Source organism: Trichosporon asahii, assembly GCF_000293215.1.
Source record: "Trichosporon asahii var. asahii CBS 2479 unplaced genomic scaffold scaffold00075, whole genome shotgun sequence".
NCBI classification, from domain to species: Eukaryota; Fungi; Basidiomycota; class Tremellomycetes; order Trichosporonales; family Trichosporonaceae; genus Trichosporon; species Trichosporon asahii.
This window is the reverse complement of record NW_014040850.1, coordinates 2,225,911-2,245,052: the sequence shown is the minus strand read 5'-3', so window position 1 is coordinate 2,245,052 and position 19,142 is coordinate 2,225,911. Positions and strand designations below refer to the sequence as shown.

Here is a 19,142-nt window from a genome sequence, read left to right as displayed (position 1 = left end):
ATATTATTGCCCCTCCCACCATCGCTCTCTTTCCCCCTTCATCTCTTTCTCTCCTTCGTCTCTTTCTCTCTCTTTGACGTCCCCTCCTCCTCCTCTCCGCCCTTGTATTTCTTTCTTCTCCCCCCTCCTCCTCCCCTCCCACGCCGCTCACTGCCCCCGATCGTCGACTCCCCGTGTTAGCCCACTATGGCTGACTACCACTCCGTTCCCAACCCGGGAAGAGGTGTTCCGGAAGCCGACATGGGCGTCCGCCGTTCTAGCCACGACTCGTTCGCCGCATCCCCCGAGATCCCCAACGACGGCTACCTTGGTACGCAAGGCCTTGCCAACCCCGCCCCGTCCATCATGTCCCGTGACTCAACATACGGATCGCTGAATGCGCCATCGATCAACTCCGGCCACCAGGCCCGGTCATCGTGGGGCAGCAACAACATGCTCGCCGCGGGCGAGGCCGGCATGGCTGGATCCGACGTAAGTGTCCCCACGGAGCCCATGGGCCTTGCATGACTCGCGCGTTCCAAGATAAGCTACGGATCGTGAGGCCAAAAGCGTTAGGCTTAATCCAAACATGCTCCAGACCGCCAGTAGAGCGCCTGAACCGCCATAGCTCAGGGAGACGAGTGCTGACAGTTTCACTAGCTTCCCGGAGGACACCGTCCCCGCGTCCAGTCCAACCTCGCCAACTCGTATTCGTCGCCCTTTGACCACGACGAGCAGGGCCACGAGCAGCCCTCTCACCACCTCCCGTCCTCTGAGCACGAGAAGGCGCCCGCATGGACCTCGTCTACGGTGCAGCGCAAGCGTAACCGCAAACGCTGGGCTTGGGCCCTCCTGGCGCTCCTCGCCCTGATCGCAATCGGTGTCGGTCTTGGCGTTGGTCTCGGCCTCGGCCTCAACAAGGACAAGGACAAGAACAAGTCGTCCTCCGACGCCAGCGCCGGCGATAGCAACGCCGGCAAGTCCGCCAGCGAGTCCGCCAAGGAGGAGCCTACCAAGACGTCGGAGCAGGCCAAGCCCTCCGCCACGTCTGAGGCTCCCAAGCCCAAGCCCACAATGGGCGGCCAGGGCTCCAACATCACCCTGTCTGACGGCACGACCATGGTCTACGACAACCCCCACGGCGGATACTGGGTCCAGGACCCCGAGAACCCCTTCAACAACGATGCTCGCCCGAACAGCTGGACCCAGCCTCTGAACGAGACCTGGGACATGAACTCTGGCCGCATCTGGGGTGTCAACCTCGGCGGTTGGCTCAACACCGAGCCCTTCATCGTTCCCGGCCTCTACGAGGACTACCTTGGTTCCGGTGACTCCAAGTCCAAGGACGAGTACTGGCTCTCGACCAACATGGGCGCCAACCTGACTGAGGCCATGACTGAGCACTACGAGACTTTCATCACTGAGCGTGACTTTGCCGAGATCGCTTCCGCCGGTCTCAACTGGATCCGTCTTCCCATCGGCCACTGGGCCGTCTCCAAGTGGGACAACAACGACGAGCCGTTCCTCGCCAACGTTGCTTGGAACTATGTCCTTAAGGCCATTCAGTGGGCGCGCAAGTACGGACTCCGTATCCAGCTCGACCTTCACACTGTTCCCGGCTCGCAGAACGGATGGAACCACTCTGGTCGTCTTGGTCCCGTCGGCTGGATGAACGGTGCCATGGGTCTCGCCAACGCCCAGCGCGCCCTTGACATCATCCGCTCGCTCGCCCAGTTCATTTCGCAGCCCGAGTACGCCCCCGTCGTCCAGATGTTTGGCTTCATCAACGAGCCCATTGGCTCCGTTGTCGGCAAGGAGTCGATCGCCGCCTTCTACGCTGAGGCCTACCGTGAGATCCGCGCGATCACCGGTACTGGTTCCGGCAAGGGCCCCATCCTTTCGGCCCACGACGCTTTCCTCGGTCTTCCCGAGTGGCACAACTTCATGCCCGGTGCCGACCGTTTCGCCATGGACCAGCACCCTTACCTCGTCTTCCAGCCTCAGATGAAGGGCGACCTCGCCTCGATGCAGTACACCCCCTGCAACTGGGCCAGGGACACGAACGACACGCTGAACAAGGTTGGTCTCGTCACCGCCGGCGAGTGGTCCGCCGCCATTAACGACTGTGGCCAGTGGGTCAACGGCGTCGACCTCGGCACTCGTTACGATGGCACGTATGCCGGCTTCGAGAACGACAAGACTGGCGACTGTGCCCACTGGAACGATTACACGACCTGGTCTGACGAGGAGAAGAAGCTCCTCCGCTCTTACGTCATGTCGTCGATGGACGCTCTGCAGCACTGGTTCTTCTGGACCTGGAAGATTGGCCCTACAAAGTCCAACCCTGCCCCGAACCCCTTTTGGAACTACCAGCTTGGTCTCAAGAATGGCTGGATCCCGTCCGACCCGCACGAGGCCATGGGCAACTGTGCCAACCTGGGCGGTGTTGACTACTCGACGTCGACGACCGGCTTCCAGCCGTGGATGACTGGTGGTGCCGGTGCCGGTGAGATTGCCAACCAGGTCGCCTTCCCGCCTGCCAAGCTCAGCAACGTGCCCGAGAACAAGATGAGCGACCTCGCGCAGTACACGCAGACCGCGGACCCCGTCACGCTCGCTGGTATCTCCGTCACCAAACCGTCGAGCACCGAGACGTTCGCCGCCGGCGACGGCTGGTTCAACAAGCAGCAGAACCGCAAGGCGTACACCAAGGTCGCCAACTGCGTCTACCCCGGCCCGTACGAGAGCGACAAGCAGGAGCCCGGAAACAACATGTGCGGAGCTGGCGCCGTCAGCGCTCCTGCGCGCCGCAACGCCCCTGCTCCGGGCCCCACCCCTGCTGCCAAGTACTAAACGAAGAGAGCATCCAACGGACAATTGTACATCTCGGACCGAACTGTGTGACATCCACCCCTTTTTTTCATCTGCCTCGATTCCCCGCAAACTCATCCACCCGCAACCCGCAACCTACACCGCACCGCAACACGCAACGCACCCCGCATGGACAATCATTACTTAAAGCTATAGTATCAGTACAAGTACCAGACACACCTACTTTCCCCCCTACACCACAACGTTCCACACACTTCCCCTCGGGCTCCCTTGTATACCACGCTATATACCTCTGAAATTGAATCTCACAACTGGAAAAGGATCCACAGGACACCCCCCATGGCTCTAGCAATTCCCCCTCCATCTCCAAGAACTTGAAGCGTAAAGAAGAGCAAAAAGCGCATGCAGAATCCCAATAACCGGCTGTCAAACACGGTCATTACGCAAGGCTCAGCGAGCAGTGAGGCTCACGTAGGTCTCAGCATCACATCTCAGGACATTTAGTATCTTGCTTTCTGTTTTTCTATTTTCGTAGGGCTTTCCCATGGGTACGGACAATGACCAATGACCTAGTATGCGATCGAGCGAGTGCGCACGGCGCATTCGGGCACAAGAGGGGCACCGGCGCCCTTGTGTCGGAGTAGAGCGACGGAGCCAGCTTGCGGCGAGCGCGGCGACGAGATCTGGCCCAGAATAGCCTAGCGTATCGGAGTCGCAGTCCGGGGTACCGGGGTAGCTGGCGCAACCGTCAGCGGGGCAGGGCAGGGTGTGTCTGACATCGCCGCGGGTCGTGCATAGGGACGACACAAGCGCCAGAGGCCCTGGGATCGCCATGTCCGTCAGTCTCGGGGGTGCCAGCAGTAGCAGGAGCGCCGGGAGCGCCAGAAGTGCCACGCCGAGCTGTTGCACTAGTGAATACTACCTGCATGCTGCAGGCAAGCAATGCAGGAGTTGCATCCGCTGTACCCGCCGTGGTGTCGCAGTCCACGACCCACCATTACCTTCCGCTCCACCAATGGATCCCATCCGAAGCACCAGTGTCATATCTAATACTCGGGGACTGCGCAGACAATATCATAGGACTCTGTGACGCCGAAAAGTACGCACTTGCAGTGGGTGCATACTGTGATCAGACCACAGACCACGGCGCCAGAGGAACGGCAAGATGACATCACGGGGCTCATCACGGGCTTATCAGGCTGACAAGTGCAATCTAATCTTGGCTGGGCCACATGACAAAGGTGCCAAGCAATAATCTGCCGTATCAATGGGCCACTGCATCGAAAAAATGTGGAGTGGGAACCGGGATATTGGATGCAAGGGGCAAGGGTGGTTAGTATCTCACGCGCCACGCATGCCACGCAAGTGCTTGGCTCGGGACATTCGTGGTTCATGCTGGCTCGCTGACTCCCCATCTGGCTGCAGAAAAGTCCAGGTCGCTGCGCAGCTGCGCCGGTGTGCATATGTGCCATGTAGCTACGAGATGACGGAGATTGGGAGATTGGGAGATTGGGGCGTAGCGAGAAGAGGCAAGCTGGCGCAGCACGCCGCCAGGCGTCGTCGTGCAAATGTGAGTCACCCGAGAAGTAGCTGGAAGCAGCAGTATCGGGCAAGGATGAAGGCACGTCGCCCAAACCGGCATCTCCGTCATGTCCGTCGTGCCGTCGTCATGAGGCACACATGGCACATCGAAGCTCTCCTGCTTATTCTGGTATTGACACTTCCACATCGTTCGATGCGACCGCTGTCTCGGCACACTGCTTCATTTACATTGCTAGATCCAGCAGCTTCCCTATGCGGAGTAGAACTTGGCGGATATGAAGGCGAGCAGTGTCCTAGAGAGGCACAGTGTGATCTGTAGCCTGAAGGCGGTCGACAGGAACGCCGAGAGGCGTTCTCGATACTTCCCGCGGCGAACGGTGAGCGGGGATCAGCGTTGCACGGGGTGGTGAAGTGACAACGCCGAACGCCGACGGCGCTAACCCACCCCCGCTCCTCCCCAGTGCACCGCCCGGCCACGGCTTGCACGCAGTGATCGACAGTCAGCGAGGGACTCGTGCCTCGGACCTAGGGACCTGACCTGGCTGTGGTTAATGACGGGGCCTGGGAGTCCAAAGTTAGGTTAGGTGGTGGTCGTTTTGGGCAAGTCCTGCTTAACTCTAGTGCAGCCTTACTGCATGCGGGGATGGTGTGCGGAGCCACGGAGGACGGGCTTCGTTGCCAAGTGGAGAGAAGGGTGTTGGTGGCGGCTTCCCCTCGCTCTGGAGTGCAGGTCGTGGACACTCGGTGGTCTCTCGCTTGCTTGCCATTTCCACTCGCTCCTACCTGTGCCGCTGGGATGCGGGAACACCTGTTGTCCAACGAAACATGACCGTACCCGATGCGTGGATGGTCGGCAAAGGGCTGCCTAACAGCAGCGTTCGATCACAGTCGCGCAGATGTGCTCTTGACATCCGTTCTTCATCCATGAGCAAGAGACACTTCCACTACCACTGGCGGCACGTTTATTCCGCGCCTACGGTACTGACGCTGTCACCACCTCGACGCTCTACTCATTCACTGAAGACGAGGCTCCCTGTCAAGCCACCATGTCGGCCGCAGTGGCCATCGAGCAAGAATCCGTCAGTCTGCCAGTGATGTTGATTACCAGCTTGCTGCGTGTTGAAACTGACCATCTCTGAGCGAAACGGACAAAACATTTGCGCGAGCAATCTCAAAGCTAGCAATGACGGTCTACACGGGCGTAACGCGGCTTGGATCTATCGTCTATGGGGAATGGGCTGATGCAGCTGTCGAAGCTGGCCACCGGATGCCGAGCGGGTCGATCGTGAAAGGAGAGCGGCCTCGCCGACCAAGGACGGACCGAACTGGTCTACACCGTGATCTGGTGACTGACGGCCGAGACTGTGGCTTCCGTCACCGGTTTGGCCGTAGCCTCCTCCTTCTCCTCTTCGATGAGGCGATCCATTACATCAGGATGCAGGAAGATGACGCGGATACCCGAGCGGCGGAGCATGTCGAGGGCGGCGCTCTCTGACAGAGTGTCGTCTTCTGATTCGGGAGAGGCCACGCTCGCACGACTTTCCAGAACCGTCGGCATCGGGATCCTGTCGGGTACATCGATGTTCTTCCTGCCGCCGTCGCCCCAGAAGACGTCGTCGTCCTCCGGCATCGGTCCTTCTTCTCCTTCCCTCTCGTCGTCTCCGTCTACGTTGCCGTCCTCCTCCTCGACCGCAGGAAGCTCCCTCATTCGGACTTCGAGAGCTGCAATCTCGGCGGTATCATGTCCTGGTTCTGAGCTGTCTGTGGCCGCCTGTCGCGAGCCCGAGTCGTCGTCGTGGTTCGAGACCTTTCCCGAAGACCCCGGTTCCTCTCGGTCCTGGCCGGCTGCAGAACTTGCGGCGACGCTCCTGTGGCGTTTGTGACCTCGAGTGCCTGCAACAGACACGGCTCGCTTCAGAGTCTGAGCTGGGGTTGGGGAGGTCGCCGCCCTTAGCGGGAGGAAACCCGCGCCGGCCGGAGGCGGTACGGATGTTTGATCGTGCGACTTTCAGTCCGCGGACGCACTGCTCTTCGCTGTCGAGCTGAAGGCGAGCTTGAGCCTCCATCGCAACAACGGAACGACTGGGTGGGAAAGGAAGGAATGGGCCTTCTTGCGGGAGACGTAGGATGCACCGGTATCCCGCGACCGCCCAGCGCGCGATATACTGCAGACTGTCGGGGTCGACCTCGTCGCTGTCGGGCTCGCGTCTCAATGAGAGCGGAAGCGCTCGTACAAATTCGGCGTTAGTCAGGCCGTCGAGGAAGTCCAGGAGAGCGTCGCAGGAAGTCAGGTGGGGGGCGGCCCTATTCGAGGCGGGACTCAGTAGCCTGTCGCATGCCACGAGGCGGTCGGACAGAACGAAAAACCGAGCAAAACGCTCCCGGAACACCGAGAAGCCGAGCTGCGCTCCCGACAGCTCGTGGCTGAGTACCGCATAGAGCAGACCCTGGGCGAAGCCCGCTTTGGCCTTCTCTACCTCAGACTTGATCTCTCCAGTCTCGGAGACTGAGACTGGTCGGGCTATGCCAGCGCCTCCAGTGACGCGGCCCTTGGCCATCCAGGCCATGTCGGGCTTGCGCACTCCCCGACGGCCCATGTCCGCTCGCGCTTGACCCTGTGTACGGGGAGTGCGGCGTGAAGTCGCCGAAGACGAGGACTCGGTCGTGGCATTGATGAGGGTCTGATGCAGTTGCAGAGCGTGAAGACCAGGCTTCCTGGAAACATGCACTTGGGCCAGGTTCCCCTCGCGAACAACACGACAAAGGCATCCTTCAAGCGACTTTACCACTCCACCAGCCTGATCGATTGTCTCGGGCAGCCGGAGGAGGGCGGCCCACTCTTCCTGCCACTGCTTTTCGGCGGCGTCCTCGTCGACGAGAAGTATGTTCGCTGCGGCGACTTGCGCAACAGACTGCGTGAACGCCTGCAGGTTGATTGGAAAAGTAGCGCTGAACCGCTGCACGGTCTGGGGGTTAGTAAGCGTCAGAGAGGGAGCAGAACTGATTGACGAAGGTGTGGTGCTGTCCGCGGCACAGCCGCCGCCGACCGGCTGCCGAGGCGATTCAGTAGACGGTGCAGCTGAGCCAGGACATCCCTGGTTCGGAACGGGATGGGGGTGGCCCCAAGTTGGCGTCCTGGGTCTGTCGCTAAGCATACTCGCCTCGACTTGTTGTTCTGGCCGAGTTGAGCAGACGCACACGTTGTCTGTGCTGACTGGAGGGGTAGCGTTGTTGTCTAAGAGGGCGGGGACGGGGTGGCCGAGGACTGGGGAAATGTTACAATCGGACTTGGGAGGGAGTGTGGAGGTGTATGGAATTGAAACTGTGCTGTACGACACTGAAGGGGGACGGTTGAGATCATTGTTTGCCTACAGCCATGTGAAGCCTGCGTGTGTCATGAGCTAGTGGCTGGCATGGCAGCTAGGCTAATACCTGACAAACTGCGATCCGTCCTCCCCTATCCAGGCGCGATAGACATTCATGCACTGTGGGGCTACAAATGGTGTCCATATTGTCTGCGTGGAAGCATCTTGGCAAGAACGCTGCTGAACACGAGTTCAAGTACCAAGTGGAAATGATGAATTTGCGGCATTCCGCCACCGTTGAGGCAATCGATTTTCCCCGCCAAGCCAGACTCTTCTTCGACAGGGTTTCGACGTTTGTCTGGGAGGTTCCTCCCTGCGGGCGTCAGAGAATGACATTAGTCAGACCATGAGACGTTCGGACCTTGGGAAGGGAACCGAACGTGAATCTCGACTTCGGCCGTCTCAGCCCCATTCCGCTCAACAGCACAGTCAATGTAAGTTGCATGCCGAGAAAGAGTCAATGCGCATCTATAAACAACGAAACAACGAAACGATACCCACCTCACACTCGCCAGACAGTCCTCCCCAAGCTCACTCGTAAAGGAACCATCCTGACACTGACGCTCCCCTTACCCTCCAAACGTAGCTTCCGACACTCATAACAACCTCTTACGCCGCCTGGGTACGCCCAAACACACGCGCGACGGCGCGCCACATCCCCCCAAACACGCCATTCCACCCGCGGACATGGAATCGGAGCCAGTACGCGATCCACCCCTTGACCCAGGCTGTGAGGCGCATAGCGGCGCGAGTGGTGCGGAGCGCCGTCGAGGGCGGTTTGGGCGGGTTAGAGATCAGGGGCCAGGGCTGGTTGGCCCCGAAGGGCGGGGAGGTGACGAGATTGTACGACGCGACGAGGTTGGGTTCGACCTGGCCCCGGTTCGGGAGGAGGGAGATGTGTCGCGCGCTCTGGTCTGCGTCTTCATCTTCCTCCGTAGGCGGGACCGTGTCGGGTGTCTGCACCCGAGGCACGGGGACGCGGTAGTCGAACTTGTATACGCCCGGCTCGGTGCCACTGTACACCACGTTGACCTGGCCGACGTCCTCGTCCAGATGCTCGATGGCGGTCATGTCGTAGTTCCTGATGTCAGCTCGGAAGAAGACCAATTAGCTTACAGGGTGACTTGCTGGTGCGACTGGCCTGTGCCGTTGTACGACGGCGGCGCCGACGTCGTCGAATATTCGACAGTGCCTGTTGTCAGATACAATCGGGGGATGGCAATCTCACCATTCCGCTCGGTCTCAGGAGGAGTTGTGGACTGCGGCGTCAGCTTCAGAGATATCTTCCCAAAGCTCACCTGCAGCAGCGCCACGCTGATCGGCTTGTGGTCCATCTGCGACAGCACCCGCTCCTCGTACGGCGTCACGCGTCCACCGCGCTTGAGCATCGCCAGCGCTACGTCTCCTGGCACGCTGGTGTCAGCTTCGAATCGTGTTCGGTCAGCTTACGCAAGGATGACATGGTCGTAGATGTGCCTCCTGCCGCCCGACTCGGTGAGCGCGACGCCATTCGGGAGCGCCTCGACCGCGGAGATCTCCGTGTTAAGGTGCAGGTTCTCCGGCGGGACGATCGAGCAGATCGTGTCGACCACGGCTTTGCTGAATGTCAGCTTGGCCACTGCGAAAACTAGCTGTACGTACGCTCCTCCCTCGATCGTCTCAGTGGGCGCATGCAGCTCGATGACCTGCGACACCGGAAGCGACAGCGCCGTCAGGTCGTCGGGCACCATCCACTTCTGCGCAATGCGCGGCTGGAATTAGCTGGTATGAGTCCAACGGTAGCTCACCAGAAGGTACTCCTCGAAGAAGGCCGCGGAGTACCCTTGCTGCTTCAGGTACGTCTCCAGCGTCACATCGGGCGCAGTCGGCGCAAGCAGTGTGAAGCGGGCGACCTCGAACGCCAAGTCCCACGAGCTGAGATGCGATCTGGAGTCAGCTACAAAACTCGATCGAAGCTGCCTTGGGGCCACTCACAAGCTTCCGGCACGCCGCAGCGCATCGTCCAGCTTGACGGTCGAGGTCTGCGTCGCGAGGCCGAGCAGGCGGAGGAAGAAGTCAAAGTTCGGCGCTGTCTTGGGGTCGTATCCGAGCTGAGATCTGTGTCAGGGGCATTTGCAATGTGCACTCACGAATCCGCTGATTGTCAGTCTAAGGCATCACGCTGCGTCACTCACACGTCCACCCAGCACGGCGCTTTCCCATCGGCTGAAGGTTAGCTGCGAGTTGCGAGTTCGGATAGCCGGCGGGCAATGCCGAGCACAGTCAGGGGGAGAGAGACTCACGCCTCAGCTCGGCGCACTGGAACTGCCCTCCCGGCCTCCAGTCACGCTCGTAGATGTTGACCTCGTGCGGCGAGTACTGCTTTAGAAGCTGGCTTATCAGCTATTCTCCACCCGTTTTGTAGCTCACCCATAAAGCCGAGAGACCAGAAAAGCCAGAGCCGACGATAGCGACACGCATTTTGGATGTCGAAGCCGGTCAGCTGGGGGGGAAGGGTTGTGATCAGTGAAGAAGAGAGTGAGTGTGAAAGAGCAAGAAAGGACAAGACCGAGGACGATAAGGAGCGAGGGAAGGCAGGCCAAGACACAGAGGCAGAAAGTTGCGTGAGAATGACGCGGCGAGGTTCCGCGTTGGGGATCTGCAGTGGCTGCATACACGCGCAGTGGAGGCGCGCCCTCTGCTGAATTTGAACCTGCCGGGTCTTCCGGACAAGCGGACAAGGGGAGGGTAAAAATCAAGGGAGGACCTAAAGGATGGCCATAATATGGCGATATCGCGCGGTGCGCAGTGCCGCTTTCCGCAAGGCTGCCGGCACAGCACGGCACAGCGGCACAGCGGTACTGCCCGCCTTGTCACCACTGCTGCTCAGACCTGGGTCCAGCCCTGGGTTCTGCTATCACCCAGGCCCCTCTATGACGACATGCAATGTCCGCTGTGCGGGGTCTCCGAGTCCGATCACGTGATTTGAAAAGGGGGGCGTCGATCTTGTGTCTCATCAAGGGGCGTCCGTGCGCAGGTTACGGTGGCGATGGGAGAGTTGGAGCGGAGCAAATGATGCCGGAAGAGACGCGTCCATCTGAGGATTTCTGGAGTCTTTATCAAGGTCGCGTGCCACTCTCTCGTTACGGCAGGATCCAACAAGCCGTGATCGGGTCCGCGCTTGGAGATATGGAAGGGGGCGAGGAGCTTGAATGGCGGTTCATTGTCCTGTCGAGGCACACACGATCTGAGACCAAGGACAACTCAAAGCCAAGCCAAGGTTCAGGTTACACTCGTCTGTGCCAGTCACGGAGGAGGCCGAGTACGCCGACTCCTGTCGCGCTCCTACCCCACATACCACGCCTGGATGGTCTGATTAGAAATGGACGCTGTGGGATTGGCCAGGTCACGATATCTGGACAGGAAGTCCATGCGCAGAGCCAAGCACGGTCCAGGGGATGTGTGAGATGATTGCGATTAAACATAGATGCAGACGATGAAAGCGTCAGGGAGGGTGACTCGAGCCAATCAGATCACGGGGGATGGTCAGAATTGCCCGGTCCGTGACTTGTTTGCGCGCCCGTATGACAAACCGTGCCGAGCCTGGCGGGCCAGGCGGGAGCTTTTCCAACGATCTTGAACGTTTTCCGTGCCAGGCCTTGACGACTGCAGCCCAATCAAGCGTCGCCTCCCCTGCGCCCGACGCCCGAATGTCGAGCAGCTGACCCGCTTGGCCCGACCCCCGTTGGGCAACTCTTGCAGCCTCGGGCCCGCATGCCGCAGCGTCTAGCTCTCTCTCTGCCGTAGAGCTTAACTCGTCAGGGCACAGCGCAAGGAACGCTCGACGCCAGCACGCCAGCCAACGGCCCCCGCCCAGCCTCAGAGACCCAGCCAGGTACACACCCTGTCTACTCCCATCATCCGGCTCCATCCCAGTTCTTAGCACGCTTACTCTGGCATTTTTCTCAATCGTCATCACTCCTTTCTTTCATCATCACTTCACTCTTTATCTCTTGCACCCTTTCTCCAATCTTACTCTTCCTTTTTCATCTTCAACTTCATCATGCCCGGCGGTAACGAGCGTACCCCCCTCCTCGACAAGAAGGGCGGCTGCTGTGGTGGCTCCAAGAACGGAAAGTGCTGCGGCGGCTCCTCCGCTCTCGCCCCCGCCGCCGTCCCTCTGAACCGCAACAACAGGACCGGCAACTCGAACGGTGGCGAGCCCGTCTGGGGCATTGAGCGCGTCAGCTCGCACTCGTCTATGCGCTCTGCTGGTCGTGAGGAGCGCCGAAACCGTGTCGACGCCCTCCTCAACGACGAGGAGCCCCTCGTTTCGAAGTGTGGTGCTGATGGTGGCCAGTGCTGTAAGTATCCCATTGTTTGTCGCGCGATAGAGGTGCGAGGTGACTACCGAGGCAGCGTGTCTCGAGAATTCGCCTACCCCTCTAGCGTGACAAGCTAGACACATTGTTTCGCGTCTGCAGGGGCTGACATAATCAGGCAAGGACCTCAAGGGCGAGGATGAGCGTCACCTTATCTCTCCCGAGATCGTTCGTGACATGTGAGTACAGCTGCCTTTTGTGACAGTTCGAGCTGACAAGAACAGTATTATCGGTCTGTCCGACGGTCTCACCGTTCCCTTCGCTCTGACGGCTGGTCTGTCTTCGCTCGGAAACTCGTCTCTCGTCGTCACTGGTGGCTTCGCCGAGCTTTGCGCCGGCGCCATCTCCATGGGTCTCGGAGGATTCCTCGCCTCGCAGGCCGAGCTCGACCACTTCCACTACCTCCGCAAGCAGACTCACGCCCGTGTTCTCCGTTCGTGTGACGGCGAGATGGAGCGTGAGGTTCACGCCATCCTTGGCCCTCTCGGTGTCAAGGAGACCCTTTCGCGTCTTGTCGCCGAGGACCTCCGTGAGGTCGAGGACGACGCGTGTCTCGCTATCGAGTCTGCCGAGGCCAATGGCTCCAAGGCCGAGGACCCCAACGTCGGTCTGACCGCCTTCCTCCTCAAGTTTGGCGAGGGCATGGAGGAGGTTCCCGTCTCGCGTCTCTGGGTTTCTGCCCTCACCATCGGTCTCTCCTACTTCTTCGGTGGTCTCATCCCCCTCATCCCCTACATGCTCACTGACAACGCCGAGACCGGTCTCATCTGGTCCGTCATCGTCACCGGCATTGTCCTCTTCTTCTTCGGAGGAGCCAAGACCTACTTCACGGGCGCGACTGGCGGTTACGGCGGCTACCTCTGGGGTGCCATCAGCATGGTCATTGTCGGTGGTATCGCCGCCGGCGCTGCCTTTGGCCTCGTCAAGCTCATGGGTATCGAGGAGTAAACTTTCCCGAACGCCCCGGCGTGACGTCTCTGCATCCTGCACCCCCATCGTTGTCAACTCTAGAAACAAGCTACAGCAATCTCCCGCTATCCGCATGGGCCGCCCTGTGTCTCAATCTCGTTCCACTGAACACTTGCGCAATCGCGTTCTCTTCTTCTCCCTTCATAGCAATCTTTTTCCATCATGCCCGTCCACAAGCAGGCTTATCATACCCGAAGACCCATTCTTCACCCATATTGTACGTTTGTCGATGTAGACTGTTTCCTTAGGACGATTTTGTGCACTCTTGCGTCGTTCAAGTGTTCGAAGGCGTGACTGGACGGAGATCGCGCGAAACGCGATGACGGAGTGGCGGGACATGCGGTCGGCCCAGCCTAGTGGCGAGGAACGGAGGGACACAAACAAGTGGAGGCCTCCACTCCCAATGTCCACCAGCACCGAGTTTCGCGTCAACACACTCACCCCCAGCAGATAATATGCGGCGCATAGCCTACCTCTGGTCTGAGGAGTTGATGCGCGTCGCGGACTCCCTGCCCGCAAACCAGGGCCGGTCGCGGCTCGTGCATGGCCTCATTGGTGCGCTGGGGCTCGTCGATCTCGACAACGTGCGGGAGTACACCTCTGCGCCTTCCCTGCCAGATCCATCGGCCGACGATAGCGAGACCGTCAACGGGGAGGACATCGACGGCGACGACTCACCAGGACCAATCCCCACGCATAATGACACGGACCGACTACAGGCTGAGGCTGGTGACATCGCGACGGACGAACACCAGACCATGTCGAATACAAACGGGACTGAGGAAGACGGCCGCACTGAAGTCAACGGACGAATAGACCACCAAGCAACATCAAAAACGGTCGATGTGAAGGTCATCGCCCCAGATCCGATACTGTGCGAAGCGTCCGAGCTCCGGCGATACCATGATGCAAGCTATGTTGGTGAGTTGCTTGTTTGGCTTCCTCAACTGACATCAGAATACCTCCTGTACGGCCGAGGGACGGACACCGACGAAGAGGAGGAATTTGCGCCCCGCAAACGACGGCGGAAGGACAGGTCCCACAAGTTGGGTTTGGAGTATGTGAGTGAAGCTCGAACCTCTCGTTGAAGATTCACGAGAGATTGAAGCACTCCAGCAGCTGTGCAGAGCGCGGACCAGCTCACACCAGGACTGCCCGCCCTTCCTGGAACTTCCACGATACGCCGCCCTCGTTGCTGGAGCGACGCTGACCGCCTGCCGCATGCTCGCCCGCGGGGAGGCAGACATTGCTGTGGTCTGGGACGGAGGGCGACACCACGCCGGCCGCGCCAAAGCGAGTGGCTTCTGCTACGTCGCTGATGCCGTGTTGGGCATCCTCCTGCTTTGTCGGGAAGGTGTGCCGCGGCCCACCCCATTCCCCTCTCCCCGGTCCTCATCAGCACCGACACCAACCCGTCGGGCACGGATACTCTACCTCGACCTGGACCTGCACTACGGCGACGGCGTCGCGCGCGCCTTCGCGTGTCCGACGCACTTCAGCCACCCCCTGCGTCGCAAGCCTCGCCCTCCCCAAGTCCTCACACTCAGCATGCACCACGTCTCGCCGCTGTTCTTCCCCCCCGGTGCCCCCGGCACGAGCGAGGGGGATACGCCGCACCCGTTCAACCTCAGCTTGGGGCTTGCGGAACACGCCGGCGCGGCGACGTATGCGCGTCTGTGGGCTAATGTCGAGAAAGTGTATCAAGCCTGGGGGCCGGACTACGTCGTGCTCCAGCTTGGCGTTGATGGGCTTCCGCGGGATCCCATAGGCCAGGTCGGGGGGTGGAATACGGCCGGCGAGGGCGGCATAGCCTGGATCGTAGAGCAAGTTCTGGCGTGGCGTGTCCCGGTGGCCGTGTTGGGCGGAGGGGGGTATCACCACGCCAACGCCGCAAGGGCGTGGGCGACAGCCACCTCTGTCCTCCTCGGCAGAGAGATGGGGCCAGAGACAGACATCCCCGATGCTTTTGAGCAGGTCGACGCCTTCGCGCCCGGGTTCACGCTCGAGGTCGAGCCGAGCCATGTGCCTGACAAGACGACGAGGGAGGAGTTGGAGGCTGCGGATGCAGCATTTGATGTCATTGCCGGCCGGATCCGGGAGATAAGAGCGCTACATGAGTAAAAGTTCTGCTTGTAGAAGGAGAAAGTAGTGCATTCTATGTATAAACCAAACTATAGTGCTAGCTTACGATATCAGTGTCGCTTTTGCGCGAGGTCGCGTTGCGAGGGACGGGGTGCTCTACACCCGTCTACACCAGTCGCCTCTCGCGGACCCTGCTCGCTTCGCTCGCAGGCCCGCCGCTCACCATTTGCAGCGCTCGGGCTCGCTTACAGGTTCTTCCTGTCCTGGGCATTGCACCAGTCCCAAACGCGGTCGACCTTGACGTCCTCATAGAGATCGGGGCGCTGGGGCGCGACGACCTGGTAGCAAGAGACGTACTTGCCATTGACATTCTGCGCGTCGTGCTCGGCGAGCTGTCCGACCCAGATCTGGTTCAGCGCGCCCGTGTACGTGTCGACCTGCATGCCGTGCTGGAACCCGGGCGTGTACCGCATGACCTTGTATCCATTGAGGTGCGTGCCGAGGTTGGTCGCGACGAGGCCGGGGTGGATGCCGGTCGAGATGATCGCGCCGTCCTGACCACCACGCGTGCCGGGGCCGTACGTCTTGGCCACGTAGCGGGACAGAGCCAGGTCGCCCCACTTGCTCTGCCCGTAGTCGGCCCACTTGTCCAGTACTTTGCCGCCCTTGTGGAGGCTGTCCCAGTGCACGCCGCCGGGCGGGGCGGCGATGTGGCCCTGCGAAGACAGCACGATGAGGCGCGACGGCGTGCCCTTCGCGCGCGCCGTGGCCTGGAGCGTGGGGATGAGCTGCTTGATGAGGCGCTGGTGGCCGAGCACATTCGTGCCAAACTGCAAGCTGTGCCCTTGCTTCGTGTACTGCCCCTCGTCGGTGGCCATGATGCCCGCGTTGGCGTAGAGGATGTCGAGCTGCGACTCGCGCTGCTTGAATGCCGCCACAAAGTTGTCGATGCTGTCAAAGTCCGAGAGGTCCAGAGGCAGGTACGTCAGTGTGCCGACTGCCTCGGGGCGCGCTGTCGGCTTGTACACCCACTTGCCCCAGAGGTTGGGCAGGCCGCCGCGCTGGATGTTCTCGATCGCCGTGTTCGCACGCTCCTCGGAGCGACACCCGATGTACACCTTTGCGCCGGCTTCGTAGAACGCCTTGGCCGTCGCATAGCCCGTGCCCGAGTTTCCGCCCGTGATCACCACGACCTGGAAGTTAGCTTGCGTCAGAAAGACGAGCCCACCTTGCCCGCCTGCGAGGGCATCTCCTTCGTAGTCCACTTGGGCCGGATCCAGAACATGAACGGGAACCCAAAGTAGAACCACGTCGAGCACCAGAACTTGACCCAGGTCCAGAACCCGTGCGGCTCCTCCTTTGCCGTCGCTGTTGTCGCTGACATGATAGTCTCCTTCACCTGTCGGATTGTGTGTTTGTCAATCGTCTGTCGGTCTAAAAGATAAGAGAGTGCGTGATGCCAACTCTGTGTGGAGAGAGAGTATGTGGAGCTCCTGCCTGGTTGAGAAAGTCGGGAGCTATGTGACACAGATGATCGACAGCCGGTTCCCGGACTATTTATGCGACGCGACTGGATGCCCGTCGGGTATCACGGCTACCACCTTTTGACGTCACCCTTTCAGGCAACTCTCCCAAGCCCGCGGTCTCAGCATCCCGACACACCCGATGCCGGCGGGCGAAACGTTTCGTTATCGTACGTTTGGCCCCCGACGCTGGCGGCAGAGTGGAGGGAGGACCTCATCCATGCCTCGCTTGCAATCGCTCGCTTGGAGTCCTGGTTTCCTTGAATGGCAAACTGATCGTCGCGCTTGATCAGCAGCTGCAGCCCTGAGACCTTTACACCCGACACTGGCATCCTTCTGCCCGACGGCAGACGACTGATAAGCTGACATCGTAACCAGAACCCAAATGCATGATCTACAAAACAAACTACAGCCTAGAGCCTCGCGTTGCGCGCGTCGGTGGGGAGGAGGTCTGCCGGCACGCAGAGCTCGCCGATGCAGATCTCCTTGCGGACACCGTTACGCACATCGGCGCCCTTGTCCGTGCCGGGGGTGAACGCGAAGCGGTTCTTGAACTCGTCGGTCGCGGTGCCCTCAATGATGGACTTGACCTCGCGGCCGATGATGGGCACAAACTTGAAGGCGTGGCCCGATCCACCCGTCGCGAGAACGAGGTTGTCATAGTCGGGGTGGTAGTCGACGAGCCAGTCGCCCGTCTTCGTGTCGCAGTACCAGCACATGCGCGTCTCGACAAAGGGCTTGCGCGCCAGGTACGGGTAGTGGTCCTCGAGGTGCTTGCGCATCGCCTTGACTGCCTCGACAGGGAGGGCGCCGTTCTCGGCTCCCGGCGTGAGCTTGGTGCGGGGGAGGGAGACCTTGCTGTCGTCGCACGTCTCGCCCGTGCAGGACGTGTAGCCCGCGCCGTGGATCGCCATCTTGATGATACCGTCCTTGGTCGGCGGGAAGATGTAGTAGCCGTTGTCGAGGTTGAAGACGACCGGCGCCTTGTTGTGCAGCGCGAGCTCCTCGCCCTCAACCTTGACCATGGCGACGCACTGGCCAGTAGCGATGACCTCGGACTCGGGCATGCGGATGTCGATGCCAGGGCTCCGCATGAGGGACGGAGTCCAGGCTCCCGCGGCGACAACGACGAGGTCGGCCGGGATCACCTCACCGCTCTTCAGCGTGACGCCCGTCACCTTGCGTCCCGAGCGGTTGATGGCGACAACCTCGGCGCCGCCGCGGACCTTGCCTCCCATGTCCTTGACACGCTGGAGGCCGATCTCAATCGAGCGCGCAGCCTCGCCCCATCCGCCGACGGTGTTGTGGTATCCGGCCCTTCGGGCAAAGGCGCCAGTCTGGAGTCCCTTGGGCCAGCAGCCCTTGATCTCGGCCGGCGTGCGCACGTAGTTGGGCTCCAGGCCCATGGCCTTGCAGTTTGCGTATGAGGCGTCGACAAACGCACGTCCAGCCGGGTCGTCACCAGACAGGCAGACGACGCCAGACTCGTGGTAGCATCCCTGCCATTCGGGCTGCTTCCAGTGCTCGACAGCGTCGACCGACAGCTTGGCGAGGTGGGGGTCGGCGTAGTCGCCCGCGCGGATAATCTTGTTGATGTCCGTCGACGCCGCGTCCGGGGCGGGGACGGTCGTGCACTTCTCGAGAATGGTAACGTTGTACTTCTCCGGGGACTCCTTCAGCATCCACAGAGCAGTGGACATGCCGAAGACGCCTGAACATCAGCGAGGCAACTCACGGGGGACATGGGAAGCGGTGGGCAGGCATCGAGTAACATGGCGACCTTAGTCAGACCCCGTTACCACTTCCAGCTGGCATGTAGCCCAGCGGCTGCCTGGTCTCACAACCACTCGCTTCCTGGGAACTCGGGGAAGCTCGGCACCGCCGAGTAACGGCACTTGGAGCGTTGTGGGCGCCTACTCACCTGATCCGATGATGACGACGTTCTGCTTGGCCATTTTGGAAAGGTCAGTGGTGGGTGGTGGTGTGCAGAGAACGATGGGAAGAGGGCAAGGAAGCTTCGGGGACAATCGTCGTTATATACTCTCGACTCGAGTGCGCGGTGTCTTGGCTGATTACAGCCAAAGATTGGCCAAAACCCGGGCTGGGCCGGCCTCGTTCCTGAGATCCTCGGTCGCTGCGGTCCAAGGGTGGGCGTGTGCTGCAAGGCTCCAGCCAGCTCTTACGTTGTCTATGCTCTCTATCTCTCTGCCAGCGCGGCTAGGTATGCATCCTGTCGTCATGGTACCCGACGTGCATGGAAATCAGTCTCGCAGAAAGTGTCATTTCATGCCCGACATGACACTTTTTCTGGCAGGAAGTGTCTTTTGCTCGGGATCCTTCGGCATGCTTCGGCACCGATTTCGCTGGAATCCAGATTGCCCGCCTGCGTCTCCATTGTTCCCGACGAATCAGGCAGTCCTACGCGAGCAAGTCTCCTCACTCGCCGACGTCAACAAACCTCTCAGCTTGCGTTCCCCGGGATCTCGCCT

General features: G+C 60.4%; 6 protein-coding genes across 6 annotated transcripts; 3 read left to right on the top strand and 3 right to left on the bottom strand.

The window, feature by feature from the left end:
* Positions 1-186: 186 nt before the first annotated feature.
* On the top strand, positions 187-2,832 carry A1Q1_06452 (exo-beta-1,3-glucanase; the record flags this gene model as incomplete). The annotated part of the gene is made up of 2 exons (XM_014321566.1): positions 187-471; positions 640-2,832. The coding sequence occupies 2 exons, from the start codon at positions 187-189 to the stop codon at positions 2,830-2,832; spliced, it is 2,478 nt and encodes an 825-aa protein (XP_014177041.1).
* Positions 2,833-5,683: 2,851 nt separating this feature from the next.
* Positions 5,684-8,789, bottom strand: A1Q1_06451 (uncharacterized protein; the record flags this gene model as incomplete). The annotated part of the gene is made up of 5 exons (XM_014321565.1): positions 5,684-6,190; positions 6,258-7,721; positions 7,919-8,031; positions 8,080-8,186; positions 8,332-8,789. 5 exons carry the CDS (start codon positions 8,787-8,789, stop codon positions 5,684-5,686), a joined length of 2,649 nt encoding a protein of 882 aa, XP_014177040.1.
* Positions 8,790-8,960: 171 nt separating this feature from the next.
* A1Q1_06450 (uncharacterized protein) lies at positions 8,961-10,178 on the bottom strand (the record flags this gene model as incomplete). Its single annotated transcript, XM_014321564.1, has 7 exons — positions 8,961-9,123; positions 9,168-9,454; positions 9,506-9,632; positions 9,693-9,815; positions 9,893-9,923; positions 10,001-10,076; positions 10,128-10,178. The coding sequence occupies 7 exons, from the start codon at positions 10,176-10,178 to the stop codon at positions 8,961-8,963; spliced, it is 858 nt and encodes a 285-aa protein (XP_014177039.1).
* A 1,582-nt stretch (positions 10,179-11,760) lies between these two features.
* On the top strand, positions 11,761-13,027 carry A1Q1_06449 (membrane fraction protein; the record flags this gene model as incomplete). The annotated part of the gene is made up of 3 exons (XM_014321563.1): positions 11,761-12,061; positions 12,198-12,258; positions 12,304-13,027. The coding sequence occupies 3 exons, from the start codon at positions 11,761-11,763 to the stop codon at positions 13,025-13,027; spliced, it is 1,086 nt and encodes a 361-aa protein (XP_014177038.1).
* Positions 13,028-13,503: 476 nt separating this feature from the next.
* A1Q1_06448 (histone deacetylase 3) lies at positions 13,504-15,169 on the top strand (the record flags this gene model as incomplete). The annotated part of the gene is made up of 2 exons (XM_014321562.1): positions 13,504-14,109; positions 14,198-15,169. The coding sequence occupies 2 exons, from the start codon at positions 13,504-13,506 to the stop codon at positions 15,167-15,169; spliced, it is 1,578 nt and encodes a 525-aa protein (XP_014177037.1).
* A 206-nt stretch (positions 15,170-15,375) lies between these two features.
* A1Q1_06447 (uncharacterized protein) lies at positions 15,376-18,608 on the bottom strand (the record flags this gene model as incomplete). The annotated part of the gene is made up of 4 exons (XM_014321561.1): positions 15,376-16,529; positions 16,793-16,925; positions 17,160-18,364; positions 18,575-18,608. The coding sequence occupies 4 exons, from the start codon at positions 18,606-18,608 to the stop codon at positions 15,376-15,378; spliced, it is 2,526 nt and encodes an 841-aa protein (XP_014177036.1).
* Between the last annotated feature and the right edge of the window lie 534 nt (positions 18,609-19,142).